The following is an 18,821-nucleotide window of genomic DNA, read 5'->3' on the forward strand; positions in this document are numbered from 1 at the left end:
TCGGACTGGCTCTGACTTTGACCACCTGTAAATCCATGAACCATCCTGCCCTCATTTCCCATAACTTTCTAATAACCCTTAAAAAGGTTTCTGTTCTTCTCTTTCTTTTTTAAAAATGTTGTTTTAATGCATTGTGTTAAGCCCTTCGGATTGCCTTCGTGTATGAAATGTGCTATACAAATGAATTTGCCTTGCCTTATAAGTAACCGCCTCAGACTTTTATTGGTACAGCAGCTGACACTTAACAGAGCGAAATCAGTTTACTCATTGAGACGATTTTCTTAGTTCAGTTAGTCTTAGTTCAATTTTCTCAGAGGAGCAGGAGGATTCTTGACCGTGGGTTTTAGCTGCAGATGCAGCAAAACTCCCAGGTTTACTGTTTGCCAGTTAACTGATGAATTGAAATTTTTAGGGAGTGATAATGACCAAGGCACGGCCTGCATTATTACCTAATCTTGCGAACCTGCCTCGTAAAGGGGGCCCGTGTCAAACTGTGTATTTTATTTTAGTTTATGTTGTGCTCACAGGGCACGCATTCCTAGTAATGTTGTGTTTGATCAAATGACCACAAAGTGCAGACGTCAGAGACAACACCATGGCCAGGAAATATTATTCCCGCAGCATTAAATGTTGTTTGTTGTTCTGTGGGAAATAAGGAAGCCGCCGTGCACACTCAGGGGTCAGTTTATTACCTCGATGTCTCAGGTGTTTGTATTAGTTTGTTCACCCCCATCCAAATGGGAACGCTTCCTTTTTTTTAATTTTATTTGTGCAAATCAGTTGCAATAGATATTTTCAATTTTGCAGGCGAGGGGCCACCAAATGTCATGTACGTACACACACACACGGGCCTTAATTTTGAAGTCAGAGTTCCTTATTTCTGGTACAATCACGCAGCTTACCTAATTTTGCGTCGCTGTGACGTCACCACGCCAGAGGGGCTGATCGGGAGGGGGGGGGGGGGAGGGGGGGGGTGGCCAGTGTTACCTGCAGCTGCAACTCCCCAACAGCTGGAATTCTGTTTGCAACCAATGGGGCGGCGCTGTTGGTCGAGATAACTTTCCAACTACCGGCCAGATTATCATGAAATGTGGTTTGTGTATTCGTGAAGAACGAGGTGGTGACTGACAGGCCAATAATAACACAACAGTGGAGACCAGTGTACACAAAAAACAGAAATGAAAATGGTAAAAAATAAAAATAAAAATAAAAAAATAAAAATAAAAATAAAACTAATACAAAACATTTAAAACCAGGGAACGTGAAATAAATGGAAATACAAATCATGCCACGGGAATAAAACGTTTTGATGAAGAGGCAGGCTTCAAGGTTGTGTGGGTTTCCCTTTTTCACAACCATTATCCAAACAATCCAGAACGTGGTACCGTAAGAGGGGGGCCCCTCTGTGAGTCCCAGGGCAGTCGGGGACCTCGAAAAGTTTGACTCAATACTAATGAATGTAACCTAAAGAAGAAGCCCTCCGTTAGTTTGGGACGCACCTTCGGCCCTTACGCATCATCTGTCTATTTCAACACCGTTGGACAAAATGCAAGCGGCGTCGCTGGACACGAACCCGTACCCGAAAGGCAACCATCGGGCCACAACCTAAGTGTCACGACTGTCTCTGAATTTCTGTTTGTCCGTCGATTTTATTTCCCTCCATCGATCTCTGTCATCAACGAGATTCTGTTCATATTCTTTACTATTGTTGCGTTCGTTTTTGATTTTTTTTTTTGTGTGTGTTCATCGGTCCATTATTGCGTCCCGCAGTGCCCTTGGGTCCCGTTCTTCGTCTGGGACACAACAGTCACCGTCTCTAAGCCTTGACTCAGTGGCATAAGGTGACACACACAAATTCCCTGCTCCTGTGTGCTGCCGTTGCTCTGCAGATTTCCTGTGTGGGCGTCACACACACACACACGCACACACACACACACACACACACACACACACACACACACACACACACACACACACACACAAAAACCCAAGAGATAACAGTCTACAGTTGGTGTTCGTAATATATTTCATATCAGCTGCTTAATCTCTCATCTTAAATTGGTAAAGAGGAGACTATATTTTAGAATAATGTGTAAATGAGGCCCTTGAAAAGTACTTTCATACTTTTTTTTTAAAAGATTAAGCCGTTTTAAAGAAATTCCAGACCTTAATAAGACCTTAAACTGAAAATTAATGGATTTGTTAAATATTTCAAATGAGTTTCAAGGGGGTTTTACTTATTGCCTTTTTCAAGTGAATGGACATATTATGGGATCCCTGGCTCCCGAACCTTAATTCCTCAATCTGAATTAGGGCGTCTAGGTATGTTTTAGTAATTCCGGGTTATAGTAGGAGTTTATTTCACAACACATGCAGCACGGGGACTCACGGAGCCATATGGGTTGTAGCAATAACTAGGATACGTTTGATACCATCTTCCGGACGGGGATGTAGCTCAGTGGTAGAGCGCATGCTTTGCATGTATGAGGCCCCGGGTTCAATCCCCGGCATCTCCACACTTTTTTTTTTTTTTTTTTTTTTTTTTTTTTTTTTTTTTTTTTTTTTTTTTTTTTTTTTTTTTTTTTTTTTTTTTTTTTTTTTTTTTTGTGTGTGTTCATCGGTCCATTATTGCGTCCCGCAGTGCCCTTGGGTCCCGTTCTTCGTCTGGGACACAACAGTCACCGTCTCTAAGCCTTGACTCAGTGGCACAAGGTGACACACACAAATTCCCTGCTCCTGTGTGCTGCCGTTGCTCTGCAGATTTCCTGTGTGGGCGTCACACACACACACACGCACACACACACACACACACACACACACACACACACACACTCACACACACACACACACACAAAACAAACCAAGAGATAACAGTCTACAGTTGGTGTTCGTAATATATTTCATATCAGCTGCTTAATCTCTCATCTTAAATTGGTAAAGAGGAGACTATATTTTAGAATAATGTGTAAATGAGGGCCTTGAAAAGTACTTTCATACTTTTTTTTTAAAGATTAAGCCGTTTTAAAGAAATTCCAGACCTTAATAAGACCTTAAACTGAAAATTAATGGATTTGTTAAATATTTCAAATGAGTTTCAAGGGGGTTTTACTTATTGCCTTTTTCAAGTGAATGGACATATTATGGGATCCCTGGCTCCCGAACCTTAATTCCTCAATCTGAATTAGGGCGTCTAGGTATGTTTTAGTAATTCCGGGTTATAGTAGGAATTTATTTCACAACACATGCAGCATGGGGAGTCACGGAACGATATGGGTTGTAGCAATAACTAGGATACGTTTGATACCACCTTCCGGACGGGGATGTAGCTCAGTGGTAGAGCGCATGCTTTGCATGTATGAGGCCCCGGGTTCAATCCCCGGCATCTCCACACTTTTTTTTTTTGCCCCCCTACCACCTCCTACTTATGCTAACAGCCAGACTATAAACTGTTCTATTAATGAATGTAGAAAAGGTCATACATTTAACTCACACATATGTAACATTGTAGTTTTAAGATGGTTTTTTATTAGCTAGCCCATAGCTCGCTAAGCTTGAGACATGGGTTTGGGAACACGAAACCCTTTAAAGACTGTTTTTGCAGAACATGTTTTAGTCTTGAATCTACACACATGTATTAACGCTTTGTCTAAGATAGCTATAATACTATTACAGCCTATGTGGCTGAGATACATTTGTGAAACAAAACAACGCAACAGGCTCGCTGGTGAGCGAAATTGTTATTTCCCATAGTCGTTAATGCACCACACGTCTCCTCCCCGGCGGTAACTAAGGAGATCACAGTTATGTTTACTACAAAGATGTCCTCCCTGCTATCTGCTAGCTCGGAGCTGGTCCACAAAATGACCAAAATCTAAAGACTGTACTCTATCTCAGCTCTAAAATCATTCTCCCCCGTACGAGCTTCCTGCAGACTTCCCGAAAATGCAACTGAAGCATCTAAAGACACTATTAACCTCCCAGGTAAGTCCAGTGACAAGTTAGCTAACGCTAGCTGATGCTGGGGAGCAACATCAGTTAAAAAGTGTGACCGTGTAACGTTAACCATCTTAAATAACATGACTCGAAAGCTGTAACGAAACACAAGCTCCTCTTGTCAAATCGGCATTTAGGTGATTCTACTGATCCACGTTTAATTGGTAATAAATACAGATTTTTACGGTCACCTTTTTTTTGCTTGCTAGCAACTGAGGTGCGTTACGTGGTTGGAAAAAGTACCAAATAAGCTAACTAAACACTAAATACTGACTAATACTAAATAATAGCTTAATTAAATACGCCGTCGCAATGATTCGTACATGGTCAAAAGTTATGTCCAGCAGTCGTTGTTTCAGGACAAATCAAATCAGCTGGAACAGTTAAATCTTCCATGGAGTTTGGCGTGAGCCCCTGTAACTGAACATAGCGGAATGTATGTGCATCGGCCATGGACTGATTATAAAATAATGGGCCCCTGGACACAAATATGTAGCCCCTCAGGCAAACACAGGAACAATATTACCCAGACTGAAGGAGTTTTTGGTTGTATTGCGTCTCGTTATGGTTTCACTTATATTTTTGTGTCATTTTGGGTCATGTTATGTCTCTTTGTGGTAGTTTTGTGTCTCTTTGTCGTCGTGGTGCATCTCTTTGTGGTCATTTTGAAGCTCTTGCGTCTCTTTGTAGTCGTTCTATGTTTCTTTGGAGTCGTTTTGCGTCTCTTTGTGGTAATTTTGTTTCACTAGAAACAGAGGCGCCGGCCGAGGTCGCCCCTGACCCCTTGCGACCCCTTGTAATCCGTCCATGGCATTGGCTAGTCATGACTTCTGACTGTTTGTCTTCTCTGCCTTCGTAGGAGGGCGCTGCCAAAGTGACATGCATGGCCTGGGCACCGAACAACACCAAGTTCGCTGTTTGCACCGTTGACAGGGTGGTGCTGCTCTATGATGAACAGGGGGAGAGGAGGGACAAGTTCTCCACCAAACCCCTGGACTCCAAGGTGAGACATAAGGAGAGATCATGTTGTCTAGTACAAACACAGCTGAAACATCTGCAGAATTACATTATGAAGCATGTAGTGGTATTGTATTAGGGTGAAATGTTTCGTTTAAATCGGACTTTGAGTAAAATGGGATCTGCTACAGACACTAATATAGGCCTCTGATATGATGGATATGATTTACTGTGAAATTTTAAATTTTACACTGGCTGTAACCACAAACCTGCCTATATATTTCTGTTGAGACATTTCAGGGTTTCCTGCTGTGTTTTGTTGCAGAGGCAGGCCACATTACACCTCTGCTAACACAAGAAAACATAATTTACAAAAATACACCTACATAAAATAAAGCATTAAAATTTAGGGGGAAAAAATAACAGCAAACGCTACTTTAAGGATTTTGGCTATTGTTTAGGAATTTTCTACTAAGTTAAAGGATCAACAAACGTGTCAGGAACAGGTTGGCTTGCCACCTCTGCTCAAAATTTTCATGGGGGAGACCCGAGTTTAATTGAATGATTTAATAGAAATCAGCTTGATGATTATGAAGATTGCTCCTTTATCCAGCTTTCTCTCTCTGGGAAACAAAAACAAAAAATTGACCCTTTCCTTAATGCACATGTTCAATTTATGGGATTTTTTTCCCCATTTGCATAATAATAATATTCACGTGCAATCTTTTGTCAGTACGGAAAACAGAGCTATGTTGTCAACGACATGGTGTTTTCACCGGACTCCACCAAAATCGCCATCGGCCAGTCTGACAACATAATCTTTGTCTACAGAATCGGAGAGGATTGGTAAAAATCTTTGGCTTATTAAACGTTCCGTATTTAAAAAAGGATTGTGCTGTGTATGTCGATGCATGCAATCAATTTTTTTATCTGCGTTTTCTTCTCTTTTAGGGGGGACAAGAAAGCCATTTGCAGCAAATTTGTTCAGACAGTAAGTAAACCTGCGTAGTCATTTTGTTTAGGCAGTGAGGAACAAACACCAAACAGGGATGTAACACAGATAGCTGCAGTATTTCTTTATTTAATGGCAAATAGTGTCACTCATGCAACAATTAAATTTATTAAAAATATATTTTTGCAATTTAGGCTAGTAACTTAACAATTACAACCTTTTACTAGATTTGAGGCCATGCGAGCCTGAAAACTTATCACAAATGTCTTATGAAGTTAATAAACGTTTTACAAAATAATGCACTGTAGGTTTTATAGTTTAGGATTGACAATTTAGTTTTATTTTCATGTAATCAAATAACGTGCTTTGGAAATCATGGGGTAGTGTCGTTTTGTTTGTTGAGCTATCTACTCTGAAGTAGATAGTTTGAAGTGAATATCCAATTTACTTACAACTTTGTAATCCAGCATCTGTTGTCAGTGCCCCGATCGTGTTTTTTAATTCCCTGTATTGCAGAATGCTGTGACTTGCCTGCTTTGGCCTGCAGAACATGCAATCGTTTATGGATTAGTTGATGGCAAGGTAAGTCAGAAACATGTCCCCACTGCTTCTCAGAAACAGAAGTCATCGTGTCAATTTACACTTTACATACAGTTTGGTAGTATAATAGAAGTATCAGGAGTAGCAGACGCAGCAGGAGTGGTTGCAGTGGTAGAAGGAAGAGCGTCCTTCTGCGTTTTAATGTACATTTTAGTTCCTTTTCATCTAATTGTGGAGTTACAACAACATTCGTTAGCCCTCAAATGGAAAATGAAATCTTTTGTAATACTTTTCATTTTCTGGCTCTTTTCAAAGGTTCGTCTTGCCAACACTCAGACAAACAAGTCCTCGACCATCTACGGCACAGAGTCCTGTGTTGTCTCACTGGCATCCAAGTAAATACATTATACTTATTCATATGTAACTACGACCAGCTGGTGGCAATAAATGCTGGCTGTTCTGTTCTCCTCAAAATTCCAAGCCAGTTGCTAATAAGACAAATTATGCCACTGTTACTTTTTCCTTTTGTTGTACCGCCATTGATTGTTATTTGTAAAACCTCTGTTCCGTGTCAGTGTTTCTGGTAAAGGCATCCTGTCCGGCCATGCTGATGGGACAGTTGTGCGTTACTTCTTTGATGACGAAGGCTCAGGCGAGTCTCAGGTACCCACAGCCTCACACATCCTTTATCCTTATTATTATTTGTCATATCATACGCTGAATATACTTGATACCATTTGTATATTTCCCTATCCTCCAGTATAGTAAACATAATTAAATAGATCTTTTCCCATATTCCTCATGCAGACACATTTTACATTTATCTTGGTGGAACATGTTTCTGCAATGTTCTTGATATGTTTGTTTTATGTGCCATAAAAGACACGCCCACTAACACAGTGACACACTCTGACAAAGGGTAAGCTGTTGATGCATCCGTGCCCACCCTATGCCCTGGCCTGGGGTGCAAACAGCATCATGGTGGGCGGCTGTGACAAGAAGGTGGTGGCCTACGCCAGAGAGGGTCACATCCTGCAGACCTTCGACTACAGCCGCGACCGGGCAGAGAGGGAGTTCACCGTGGCTGCCACCAGCCCCAGCGGGCAGTCCGTTGTGTTCGGCAGCTATGATCGGTCAGTGTATGGGGAAACGCTGAATACTTAAAAATACAAAAATGGTATAAAGCGATTCTAATATACAGTAAATGTTCTCAGCACTGGCACAAAATACCAATGTTGGCAAATACCTGGCACCTGAAGGATGTTTTCTTATCATGAGTAAATCCATAAGTTAAACCAGTTATTCAGCCAGACCTCAGTCTTCATCTAGCATAGCGGTTTCTGGTATCAAAGATCATTTGTTTAGCACTCAGCTCTGAGTTTTACCGCACGTTTCCCCCAGGTTGCGGGTGTTTAACTGGGCTCCAAGGAGAGGTGTGTGGGATGAAGCCAAACCTAAAGAGATTCTCAACCTCTACACCATCACCAGCTTGGCCTGGAAGAAAGACGGATCCCGCCTCTGTGCTGTAAATATGTTCTCTATCACATTATGTTAATCCATAGTGTGGCTTTAGCACCAACCTCCTGTTCGTATGCCTTTTGCTCTGGTTTTAGACTGATATTAATCCTATATTAAAACAGCTTCCTGTGGCATTGAAATCCTGTGTCTTTACAATGGCACGTGATTCCGCTGCCGATACCGTCAAACAATTAGATGCAATCCTAAATCACAGATCTTTAAAAGAATAGATGCTGTTTATTATGTACGGTATTTATTTATTGTGTGTGTACTTCGACAGGGAACACTGTGTGGAGGAGTGGAACTTTTTGATTGTTGCCTGCGAAGAGCCATCTATAAGAACAAGTTTGAGATGACCTACGTTGGCCTGAGCCAGGTAGAAACAGTTTGCCAACAAGAAGAAATGGAAAAAAGAAATAGTTTTCTTAAACACAGTTACATATACAACAGACAAGAGGTTTGACCAAACAATCTGATAACGAACGATACATCTTACATTCATATTCATTGGGGTGGTTTCCAAAAGCCCGTTGTGTGATGGTCCTCTCGTAACTGCAGTAGACAAATACCATATCTGCTGGAAACGCACACATTTTCTATTTTGGAAATTTTGGATAAATCTTAGAAACTGGGAGAAAAATAACTTGACAGTACAACTGTGACAGTCACCAGTCTTTCGTACAAATTGGCAAAGACTAATAATGCTGATAGAAATGCACAAATGTGGCCTGGGGACTGTTTTCATTCAAGACGCAACCTTGGATTTTCTGATTAATAAAAGTTTAATTAAAACATGAAATCATGCTGTCACTGGTGTGAAAAAATAAGATACAAATTAAAATTGATGAGATTGTGATCGACAAAATTCATTCAAGCAATTAATAAGACAGTAGGCAAGGCATAATTACATTTCCCAGTCAAGAGCTCATAGGCAACATTCTCTTTCTTAAAAAAAAATTAAATTTGCCATCTTGATTGAGTCTGTTGAGTGTTACACCTGATTTTCCACCAGACTGAGTTAACTGACAGGTGTTTAAGGGAGCAGGGGAATCCATCTACGTATCTGCAATGTAAATCAATCCACTATTAAGAACATGGCTTATATAGGTTTGTTGTCCCGATGCATCAATTCATTACATTTTTAGGGACTGTCCTATTATTCATTATATCCAAATGAATTTTTTTCTTTTTTTTTTTCAATTTTGATTATTTTCTTCTTCTTTTTCCCCCTTGCTGTCTCCACATGCCCTGTCTCTTCTAGGTGATAGTTAGGAACCTCTCTACAGGAACCCGGGTGGTCCTGAAGTCCTACTACGGTTATGAGATAGAAGAAGTCAAGATCATGGGAAAAGATCGCTACCTGGTGGCTCACACCTCCGATACTCTTCTGCTGGGAGACCTGCTGACAAATAAACTGAGCGAGGTAGGACTTCACCCGAACCCCCCCCCCCCACAAAAAAAAAAACACGTTTTCTCACTAACCCCAGTGCTATATAGCCAGGCAGATGATTTGAGTTTATCTGCTGAGGTTTTGAAATATCTGCCTCTTAGATTTCTGCCTCCACCCTGATACAATGGAGCTGGATGTCATTTCAAATGTGTTGCCCAAAGCATTGCAAATTACATTTCTAAAAAGCATGGCCCACTTACTCAGAATAATTCACAGACTTCACAGTGAACACATTTCTTTGTTGGTTCCACTAAAAAGCAGTCATTCTTTACTAGACAAATGAAATCCATTCACCTCCTCTGGTTTGTGTCCCCATCTGTCCTGTTGTATCATACGCACATGGTTCCTTGTTTCCTTTTCACAATAAACAAAGGCAGAATGTTCACCCCGTGTAATTGTGTAATTTACAGTGAGCACCGCTCTAACATCCGCATCAAAATATTCATTATGCCTCCTCAATTTCAGGTGCCGTGGCCCGGTTCTGGGGGAAATGAAAAGTTCTTCTTTGAAAATGAAACAGTAAGTTCACGCAGCGTACAGGTTTGTAAAAAGCTGGTGTGAGACAACAAGACATTATTTGCCAGTGGGTACAAAAAGGCCTATAATTTAGTAGAACCTAGCTACATCCCCCACGGAAGCTAGACCATCTGCCTAATAGGTGCCCTACCACTCCCCCTGTTCAGTTGTAAACCACTGTGTTTTATTTTATTGCATTTCGTTTTCAGGTGTGCATGATTTTTAATGCTGGGGAGCTGAGTCTGGTGGAGTATAGTAACAACGAGATTCTGGGATCAGTCAGAACCGAATTTATGAACCCTCATCTCATTAGGTAGGTTCACTTCCGCATTATAATCACACAAACACACCTTACTATTTTTTTCAGTCAAGTGGTTTGTCTGGTTCCGAGGAACAAACATGTTGAATGTCAAATTGTATGTGAGAGTCACAATATAAAATATTCCAATTTAAAAATCTAGCCATTTTATCAGCCTAGATGTCCAGTCCAGTCCAGTTTCAACAATGAGTTGAGGTACACAATTTCCTGTATATGTTACTGCTTGATGAATAAAGTGACGATTTTTCATTTTGACATTGTAAAAATGATTTTATATTTATGTACCAATTCTGAGGTGTTCAAGCATGCTTTACCTATTATTATCTTTCTGACAACAGTTCAAGACAATATCTGTTTTGAACTCTTAAGACGACTGGAAGGAAACTGTGCTAGATGTAGGAACATGTTTAATAAATAAATAAAAGTCCCTCTAACGCTCTAAGATTAATCTTTTTTCAAACCAAGGGTAAACATCTAAAAATTACAAATCAATATTCAAGTACAGTATCTGGTAACACTAATGTCTGTAAACAAGTTTGACCGGTCTCTGATCATTCCTAATCAAGTACGTGTTTCCAGTTCTGTCCATTGGATGGCTGTACTGAGCTGTGCAGAAAATCCCAGGTCTCATTACAGTAAGGCTGTAGAAGTGTCAGCGGGACTCAGCCTGCTGGTCCGCACACATCCATGTTAAGGTATCCAGACCTGTCAGAAGTGTCAGGACTGACAGTCCCTCGATGGCTGACTAATGGTAAACTGCTGTTGAGGATGAGCAGGTTTCAGGATGCTCTGACTGCTCCTCGCCTCTGGCTGGACACTGTAGAATAATAACATCATGATCAGGCGTAGCCTGGGATTTCAAGTATGACGGACAGCTGAAGCCAGCTATGCTGAGCCGATGCTGGATTTAATACAAATGTGTTAATCAATGCTAAACTCCCTAACCGATGTTTTCTGGTGGTTTACTAAAAGTCTGAATGTGTGTGTTTGTGTGTCTAGTGTCCGACTTAATGAGAGGAAGCAGAGAGGAGTTGAGGACAACAAGAAGCTTGCTTATCTGATTGACATAAAGACCATCGCTATTGGTAAGGATGAGGTGCAAAAGTAACCACACACAAGACGCACGCCGCACGCTTAAGCTTTTATTAGTAACGTTTCAAAGTAACGTGTTTTCCTCAGCCATAAAAAAAAGCAAACAAACCAAAGAATATATACTAAAACTATTTTACACCGAGATTAAAGTTTAACAGCTTCTACTTTTAAACTGAAACTGCTACATTTTAATATTTTGTGCAGATATTTAATATCTTAAAGGTTCACTATTTTCTGGAAAAACATACTTTAAAAAAAAAAGCATTTTTAGCCATTGTTGCAGACATTTGCTGTGATCCCGCTGTCTTGCTGTTTGTGTTATTGTTCGCTGTTAAAGGCCCACACTGGTGGTTTTACGGCTTAAATCAAAGGATAAATGATGGTGTTGTTCTATATCATTCTTACTGTCAACAAATCCTCATTCGTCTCTCAATACTTTCTGACTTCCTCACCTTGTCTGTGGCACTCAGCCTCAACCCCACTGATTTTTACTGTAGATGTAACGCTTTAAAAAGCGATCACCATATATACAGGGGTTTTAGAAAGTATTCGGACCCCATCACTTTCAATGTGGGTTGCAGATTTAGTTTTAAATTAATGAAATTGACATTTGACTACACTCGACAACCCATAACGAGAGAATGAAAATGTGGTTCCTGTTTGCTTTAATTATCCTTGAGATGTCTCTAGAACCTGACTGGATTCAAATTGAATTGACTGGAAATAGTTTAAAAAGGCACACACCTTTGTCTATAAGGTCCCACAATTCACACTGTGTGTCAAGACATAAACTAAGCCATGGAGTCCAAGGAATTCTCTGTAGACCACTGCGATCAAATTGTGGTGAGCTATAGATCTGGGCAAGGGCATAAAACCATTTTTAAAGCTTTTAGTGTTCCCAGGAGCACAGTGGCCTGAGTAATTGTGAAATGGAAGAAGTTTGGAACCACCAGGGCTCTTCCTAGAGTTTGCCATTCGACCAACGGCCACTAACGGAGCTTCAAAAGTCCTTTGCAGAGTCGGGAGATCCTGCCGGAAAGACAACCATCTCAGCGGCACTCCATCAATCAGGCCTTTATGGTAGAGCGGCTAGAAAGAAGCCACTTTGTGTAAAAGGCATATGACAGCCCGCCTGGAGTTTACCAAATGGCATTTAAGGGGCTCTGAGAGCATGAGGAAAAAGATTCTCTGGTCTGATGAGACAAAAATTGAACCCTTTGGACAGAACTCCAATTACTATGTCTGGCAAACACCAGGCACTGCTCATTACCTGGATAATACCATCCCTACGTTGGCAGCTTCATGCTGTTTGGGGGGCCGTCTCAGCTGCAGGGACAGGGAGACTGGTCAGAATTGATGAGGATGAATGGAGCCAAAATACAGACAGGTTCTTGAAGAAGACCTGAGAGTGCACAAGACCTGACGCTGGGGTGACGGTTCACTTTACAGCATGACAATACCCCAAAGCATACAGCCAGGTTCAGAAGAAGTCTCTGACTGTCCTTGAGTGGCCCAGCCAAAGCCCAGACTTAAACCCCATAGAAAATCTGTGGAGAGACACAAAGATGGCAGTTAACAGAACGCTGCCCATCCGATCTGACGGGGCTTGAGCGGATCTGCCAGGAAGAATGGGATAAACTGCCCAAATCCAGGTGTGCAAAGCTTGTAGAGACTTACCCAAGAAGACTCAAAGCTGTAATTGCTGCCAAAGGGGCTTCCCAAAAGACTGAATTAAGAGTCTGAATACTTACGTAAATGAGAGATTTTCATTTTTGATTTATTGATTTATTTTTTTAAATTCAAAAATCTCTAAAAACTTGAGAGGGTTGTTGAGTGTAGATTAATGGACTAAAATGTCATCTTATCCATTTACACTGTATTTTTATTTTTTAAAAACACCTCAGTCTTTTTTTAAAACATCTGGGAACTGTAGTATTTGGCAAATGTTACTCAGACAGGAGTAAACTGCATTTGTTGGGCCTGTTATCAGTGGTAGATTAACATACATTTGGAGCTCTGGTAAGTATTTGGAGCAGCAGGACGGTGTATGTGGGAGTGCGTCAAAACAGTTGCCTTGTTAATGGTAATGAAGGAACATGTCACCCAGTGCAGCAGTGCGGTTTCTTTTGCACTGTGGGGCTGTGAAATGCCTTTGATTAGAGAGCAGTTTCAATCTTGGGCCTTTGTTAGTCGTAGGACGGTAGGATGCTGATGATTCTGCCATTATTATGTTTTTCCTTCCATTAATCATTTAGTTTATCTGGTTTTACACAGGAAGTGAGCCAAAAAAGCTAGTTTTCACAATAGTCCAGCGTTTGTCCATGATTGCTAACCATAATATTAAACTCCTAAACTGCAACAACTGCACTAATTGGAGTATATAATCAGTTCAACTGTATCATTTCCATCCAAATGGGCCACAGTGAATAGACCATTTCCCATTTTAATTAAAAAGACAGTGTTGGCCCCACATATCAGCAGACTGATACCAACTTGAGTACAGGTACGTTTTTAAAGTAGAGAAACTGCTCACTCTGCCTAATAGAATCATAGATAATTATAGAATAACTAGCTGATATCTAATCTTGAATTAATCCCTCCTTCCCCTCAGTGGACTTGGCCGGAGGCTACAATCTGGGAACCATCAGCCACGACTCCAAGATTGACTGGCTGGAGCTCAATGAAACCGGACGCAAACTGCTGTTCAGGGACAAGAAGCTGCGGGTGGGAATGAAACCCTCAGCACCCTGAATGATTGAAAGAGTAGAAACAATGGCAGAGAGCCCTAAAGGCAAAGGGGGCAAATCATAGACAAGCTGATGATTAACAAAGTAGTAAGTACAAGTAGAAAGATCTATCCCCGGTTGGGGCAGCACTAAAGTTATAGCCAGGTCCATCACACAAAAAATGCCTTGTGGCTTTCAGTCTGGCACCATCTTGGTCATCCAGGAAGTATGATGGTGAGTCAGAATATTGGAGCACCATAATTGAATCATGAAAGGTACGAAAGTTTATTTATATGTTGCAGTGGTTGCAAACCATTGTGGCTTTTGACCCCATAAAGGATTAGAGGAGCATCTGAATAAGAAATATAATTTCTTGTAGCATGAATGTTTTCTTCTTTCCTTTTGCTTCCTTTCTTATCCTGTTCAATGGCCTCGCGACCCCTCCTTTTTATCTCGTGGCCCCTTGGAGAGGTTTCCCACCTCTAGGCTGGAAACCGCTTCTCCAGTATGATGTCCAAATGGACCAAACGAACCGTTTCATGAAATAAATACATTCATATTGCAATCAGAATTTCAAAAATATTTATAAAGAAAAAAAAAAATTTAGAACAAAAAAAATGAGAACCAAATTCAAATGATTTTTCTTCTTCTCTAAAAGTAATCCAACTTAATCATTTGCAGCACGCACACTAAGATCACTATTTGTTATTTAGCCTGTTCTTACGTTTGTGGTTCAACAGCGAAACATGCAAAATACCTGCATTTGTTCTTTGTTCTTTAAAATGATCAAATGTAGAGATGACAATAGAAATAACAGTATTCTCTTAGTAATGAACAAAATATTTTCAAGCTGCCTGGTCAGAAGCATCTTTTTCAACATACAGTAGTAACTGAAGCGCAGAGCACTTGGATTTTGTCTGTTTTGTGGTGATCTCCCTCGCCTAATCCTTAAGTGAATTTGTACCATTTTTTTGTTTTTCAATTCCCTTTGTCCTTTTTTCGATTTACGTGGACAATTTTAATTTCCCCGCTTTATTTCAGAAACAAAAAACATAAAGGTATAAATGTTGTGCCAGTTATACGTATGAAGGACCATGTGTGCCGGTTGAGAGCGGCAGGGAGATGTTGTCAGTTGTTGCCCGAGGTAATGAAATAGTCTGATTTTTGAGCCTTGGGGCAAAGACATGGTGACTCTGGTAATGGCACATAATGACATTTATGAGATTTTTTTTATTTATTTCGAACCTTGAATTTTTTTCAGTGTAGATTTTTTTTTTCTTAGTATTTACAAAAAAGAACTTTAGCTGGACAGATAGTGAAATATTTATCGATGTGCACCAGTGACTTTAAAAGAAGGAGAAGGAATGGGAAACTTTGATTTGAATTAGGACCAGAAGAAAATCTCTCTCAGTTTTCAGAAACTGTAAAGGTTTGTTGTCCTTATGGAGATTGAGATCTTCCCTTTGAGCGGCCTCTGTTCGGACTCCTGATGTAAACACTTTATATTTTAGTCGCACCAAAAGCACGAGCAATATCAGCCCTGTTTCTTATGACAACAATTCTCTTTAAAGAGCACAGAAGTGGTCCCATCCCAGCATATCACACGTCCTGTTATCAGAAAGGAAGCTTCTTAACTTGCAAAAATGTGATTGCTTCGACGGTGAATTGGGCTGCAGGAGGCCAGTTCAGTCCTTTTTTGTCTCAGTCAGCACCATCAGACTTGTAGCAAACACTGTCACTACTGATAGCCACAGTAGCTAGGAAGCTAATTGTCTCATAATGGGTAAGTGTCAATTTTAGCAGAACTTAAATTAGATTAATTAATCATTTTCAATTTTTTAATTCATGTGCCCATTTTATCCCTCGTGGGACCTGGTCGCATTAGTGTTATTAGTTAATATTATATATATAATATAATATAATTAGTAATTATTGTTATATGCTGCTTGGGAGTACTTAAAAAATGATATTCTGATAGATATTTCTAGGACAGATCATCCCTACTGATTTTCCAACATACTTTCATACTTTGGCTGCTATTTTTGGGAAAGAAGCTTTAAATTGCATTATGTGCGGTATTACAACGATCTTAAAAAGCCATAAATGTAACTTGGTGAACCCTGCAGAAAACCCTGTGACCGGAAACAGGAACAGAGCTAGCTTGACTGTGTCTGACAGCATCCATTTTTTTTTTGTATGGTATAAACAAACAGGATACAACATGCTAATTAGTGAGCTTTGGATGTGCGAGTAGGTGGAATTTGTTACCGGTAGACAGAGCCAGGCTAGCTGCTTCCAGTCCTTATGCTGAGCTAAGCTAACTTTCCCCTGACTCCAGCTTCATATGAATGGACAGGTATGAGAGAGGTTTTGATCCTCTTGTCTATCTCTTAGCAAGAAAACGAATAAGCGTATTTCCCAAAATGTTGAACTATTCCTTTAACACTGTATATAGATTGCCTTTGATAAGGTCGGACCATCGGGGGATGATGAAATTACGGATTTCTGTATCTCCCGCCTTCTCCTTCCTCCTCAGCTCCACCTGTACGACATAGAGACGGGCATAAAGACCACAGTGCTGAGTTTCTGCTCCTATGTCCAGTGGGTGCCTGGCAGTGATGTGGTGGTCGCCCAAAACAGGGGAAACCTCTGCATTTGGTACAGTATCGACAGCCCAGAGAGCATCACCATGTTCCCAATCAAGGTGAGTTTGTGTCCTCTTTGTATGTGTGATCGGAGAGATATTAACATTGCTGAAGGGGTATAAGTACATGACTTCGCAGTTAAACAGGGCTCATATCTGCCTTTTTGGATCTTGTCATCCTTTTTATCTCTTCATCCTCCAGGGTAAATAATGATATTGGTCAGACTATTATGGGTATTTTGTTTGTATGTTATTATCTGGTATCTTACTTAAAGAAAAAATATCCTGATGTTAAAGGTTTGAACCTCTGCACCAGCCCTTATGGTTGTTTTACAAAGTTTCGTTGTGATATATATCTTTAAATAGTTTCCAGTATTTATACCCAAACTATGTTTTACTTTTACTTTCCTCAAGCTTTGCGTCTCTGTGCTCCTTGTAAAGCCGACCGAGCAAGTGTTTTGTTTTTTTTTTTTAATGGTGCTGTCCCGGAGCAGTTAGTTGCCCTGGGCAGGCACAAGTTTTGAAAAACCTGCTTTTGGAACGCTCACTGGTGTTCTCGTTAATAATAGAAAAACGAGCAGAGCCGGCTCCTGCATGGGTGCGGTTGGACAAATTTTTATGTTTGGAAGGTTCATCAATAATGTTTGTGCCAGTTATCCTATTCAGCAGACAAATAACAGATAGTTAATGGACAAACGATTGCTCTTGTGCACGATATGTGTGGTCCATCTTTTTTTTTTTTTTTTTTAATGTGGTGATTTTTGCAGTGACTTCTTTGTGTAGAGCTAATAGCTAGCTAATAATTACAGCATCCCGGGGGATTGGAAGAAGTATTTAGATCCTTTACATAAGTAAAAGTAGCATTGCAACAAAGTAAAAATACGTAAAAGTTCTCCATTCAAAATGTTACTTAAGTAAAAGTATGTAAGTAACATAAGCAAAATGTAATTAAAGCATCAAAAACAATTATGTAGAAAATTGTCCCCTGTTATTGTTACATTCTTATATATCATATTAATGGATTATTATAACTGATGCATCAATTTGCAAGTAGTATTTTCCTGTTGTAGCTGGTCACGGTGGACCTAATTGGGATTCATTTATATGCTGCTGAGTAGTTTAATCCACAGCAGTGCTTCATATTTGATAAGATGAACATAATCTTTGTATGTAAAATCGTCATCTGTAAAGTAATTAGCAATTAAAGCTGTCAAATAAAGGCAGCGTAGTAAAAAGTACAATAATTCCCACTGAAGTGTAGTATAAAATAGCACGAAATGGAAAATTCAAGTACAATGCAAGTACCTCAAATTCATACTGAAGTACAGTACTTGAGTAAATGTACTTAGTTACACTTCATCAGTGCAACATCCCTCTCACCCCTCTAATTCAGGTTTAAATGAGTTTCCCCTCTCTTTGTCAGGGAGACATTGCGGATCTTGAAAGAGTTGATGGAAAGACAGACGTGATCGTGACGGAGGGCGTCAACACGGTGACGTACACCCTGGACGAGGGCCTCATTGAGTTTGGCACTGCTATTGATGATGGAGACTACGACAGGTAAGCTCAGACCCCTAGGAATTTTATTTTAAAGGAACGGATGTGGCCCATCGCAGTCATTAAAAGCTACTACGATTGCTGTGATACAGTTTGAACGTCCGTCCTGCCTTCCACGTACTTGCTGCTTTTCTGGGTCAGAGTTCCAGTGACAGCAGGGTGAGTGGTACGGGCCAGATGTCCTTTTATCCAGCAGCTTCCTCCAGCTCCTCTTGAGGGTTTCCTCAGCACTCCCAGGCCAGCTGGGAGACATAATCCATCCCTTCAGTGTGTCGTGATTTGAACACCTCTAAAATGACGTTCTTTGAGGAGGAGCAGCAGCTTGAACCCTTCACTCTAACTGAACTCTGTCAGACAAAGTGAGGCCCGCCACCTTTTAAGAGGATTTTGGCTTTAATTCCCTCCTTTCTGGTAAGAGAACAACCACAGGTAGGACAGGTTATCTGCTGGGCCTCAAAGTCTTAAAAAAACATTAACCCCCCCCCCCTCTATAAACTAAAAGCGGGATTGTTATAAGAGTGCTTTGTGCACACAGGAGACCGTACAATCCTTTTTTG

The 18,821-nt window shown here is 40.5% G+C and overlaps 1 protein-coding gene and 2 non-coding genes across 3 annotated transcripts in view; all 3 read left to right on the forward strand.

Moving 5' to 3' along the window:
- Positions 1-2,444: 2,444 nt before the first annotated feature.
- On the forward strand, positions 2,445-2,516 carry trnaa-ugc. Its single transcript has one exon. It is a non-coding gene; the product is annotated as a tRNA-Ala (tRNA).
- An 800-nt stretch (positions 2,517-3,316) lies between these two features.
- Positions 3,317-3,388, forward strand: trnaa-ugc. Its single transcript has one exon. It is a non-coding gene; the product is annotated as a tRNA-Ala (tRNA).
- A 554-nt stretch (positions 3,389-3,942) lies between these two features.
- ift172 (intraflagellar transport 172) overlaps positions 3,943-18,821 on the forward strand; it is a 43,053-nt gene continuing 28,174 nt past the window's right edge. The window contains exons 1-17 of the mRNA XM_040126060.1: positions 3,943-3,981; positions 4,853-4,996; positions 5,684-5,796; positions 5,902-5,941; positions 6,419-6,484; positions 6,758-6,837; positions 7,018-7,105; positions 7,361-7,575; positions 7,844-7,967; positions 8,241-8,336; positions 9,222-9,383; positions 9,876-9,929; positions 10,136-10,239; positions 11,245-11,330; positions 13,949-14,061; positions 16,600-16,767; positions 18,131-18,267. Of these exons, the coding sequence (XP_039981994.1) occupies positions 3,943-3,981; positions 4,853-4,996; positions 5,684-5,796; positions 5,902-5,941; positions 6,419-6,484; positions 6,758-6,837; positions 7,018-7,105; positions 7,361-7,575; positions 7,844-7,967; positions 8,241-8,336; positions 9,222-9,383; positions 9,876-9,929; positions 10,136-10,239; positions 11,245-11,330; positions 13,949-14,061; positions 16,600-16,767; positions 18,131-18,267 (1,829 nt within the window). The remainder of the gene's footprint in view (positions 3,982-4,852; positions 4,997-5,683; positions 5,797-5,901; positions 5,942-6,418; positions 6,485-6,757; positions 6,838-7,017; positions 7,106-7,360; positions 7,576-7,843; positions 7,968-8,240; positions 8,337-9,221; positions 9,384-9,875; positions 9,930-10,135; positions 10,240-11,244; positions 11,331-13,948; positions 14,062-16,599; positions 16,768-18,130; positions 18,268-18,821) is intronic.

This window comes from Xiphias gladius, chromosome 4 (genome assembly GCF_016859285.1).
Source record: "Xiphias gladius isolate SHS-SW01 ecotype Sanya breed wild chromosome 4, ASM1685928v1, whole genome shotgun sequence".
Lineage (NCBI taxonomy): Eukaryota > Metazoa > Chordata > Actinopteri > Istiophoriformes > Xiphiidae > Xiphias > Xiphias gladius.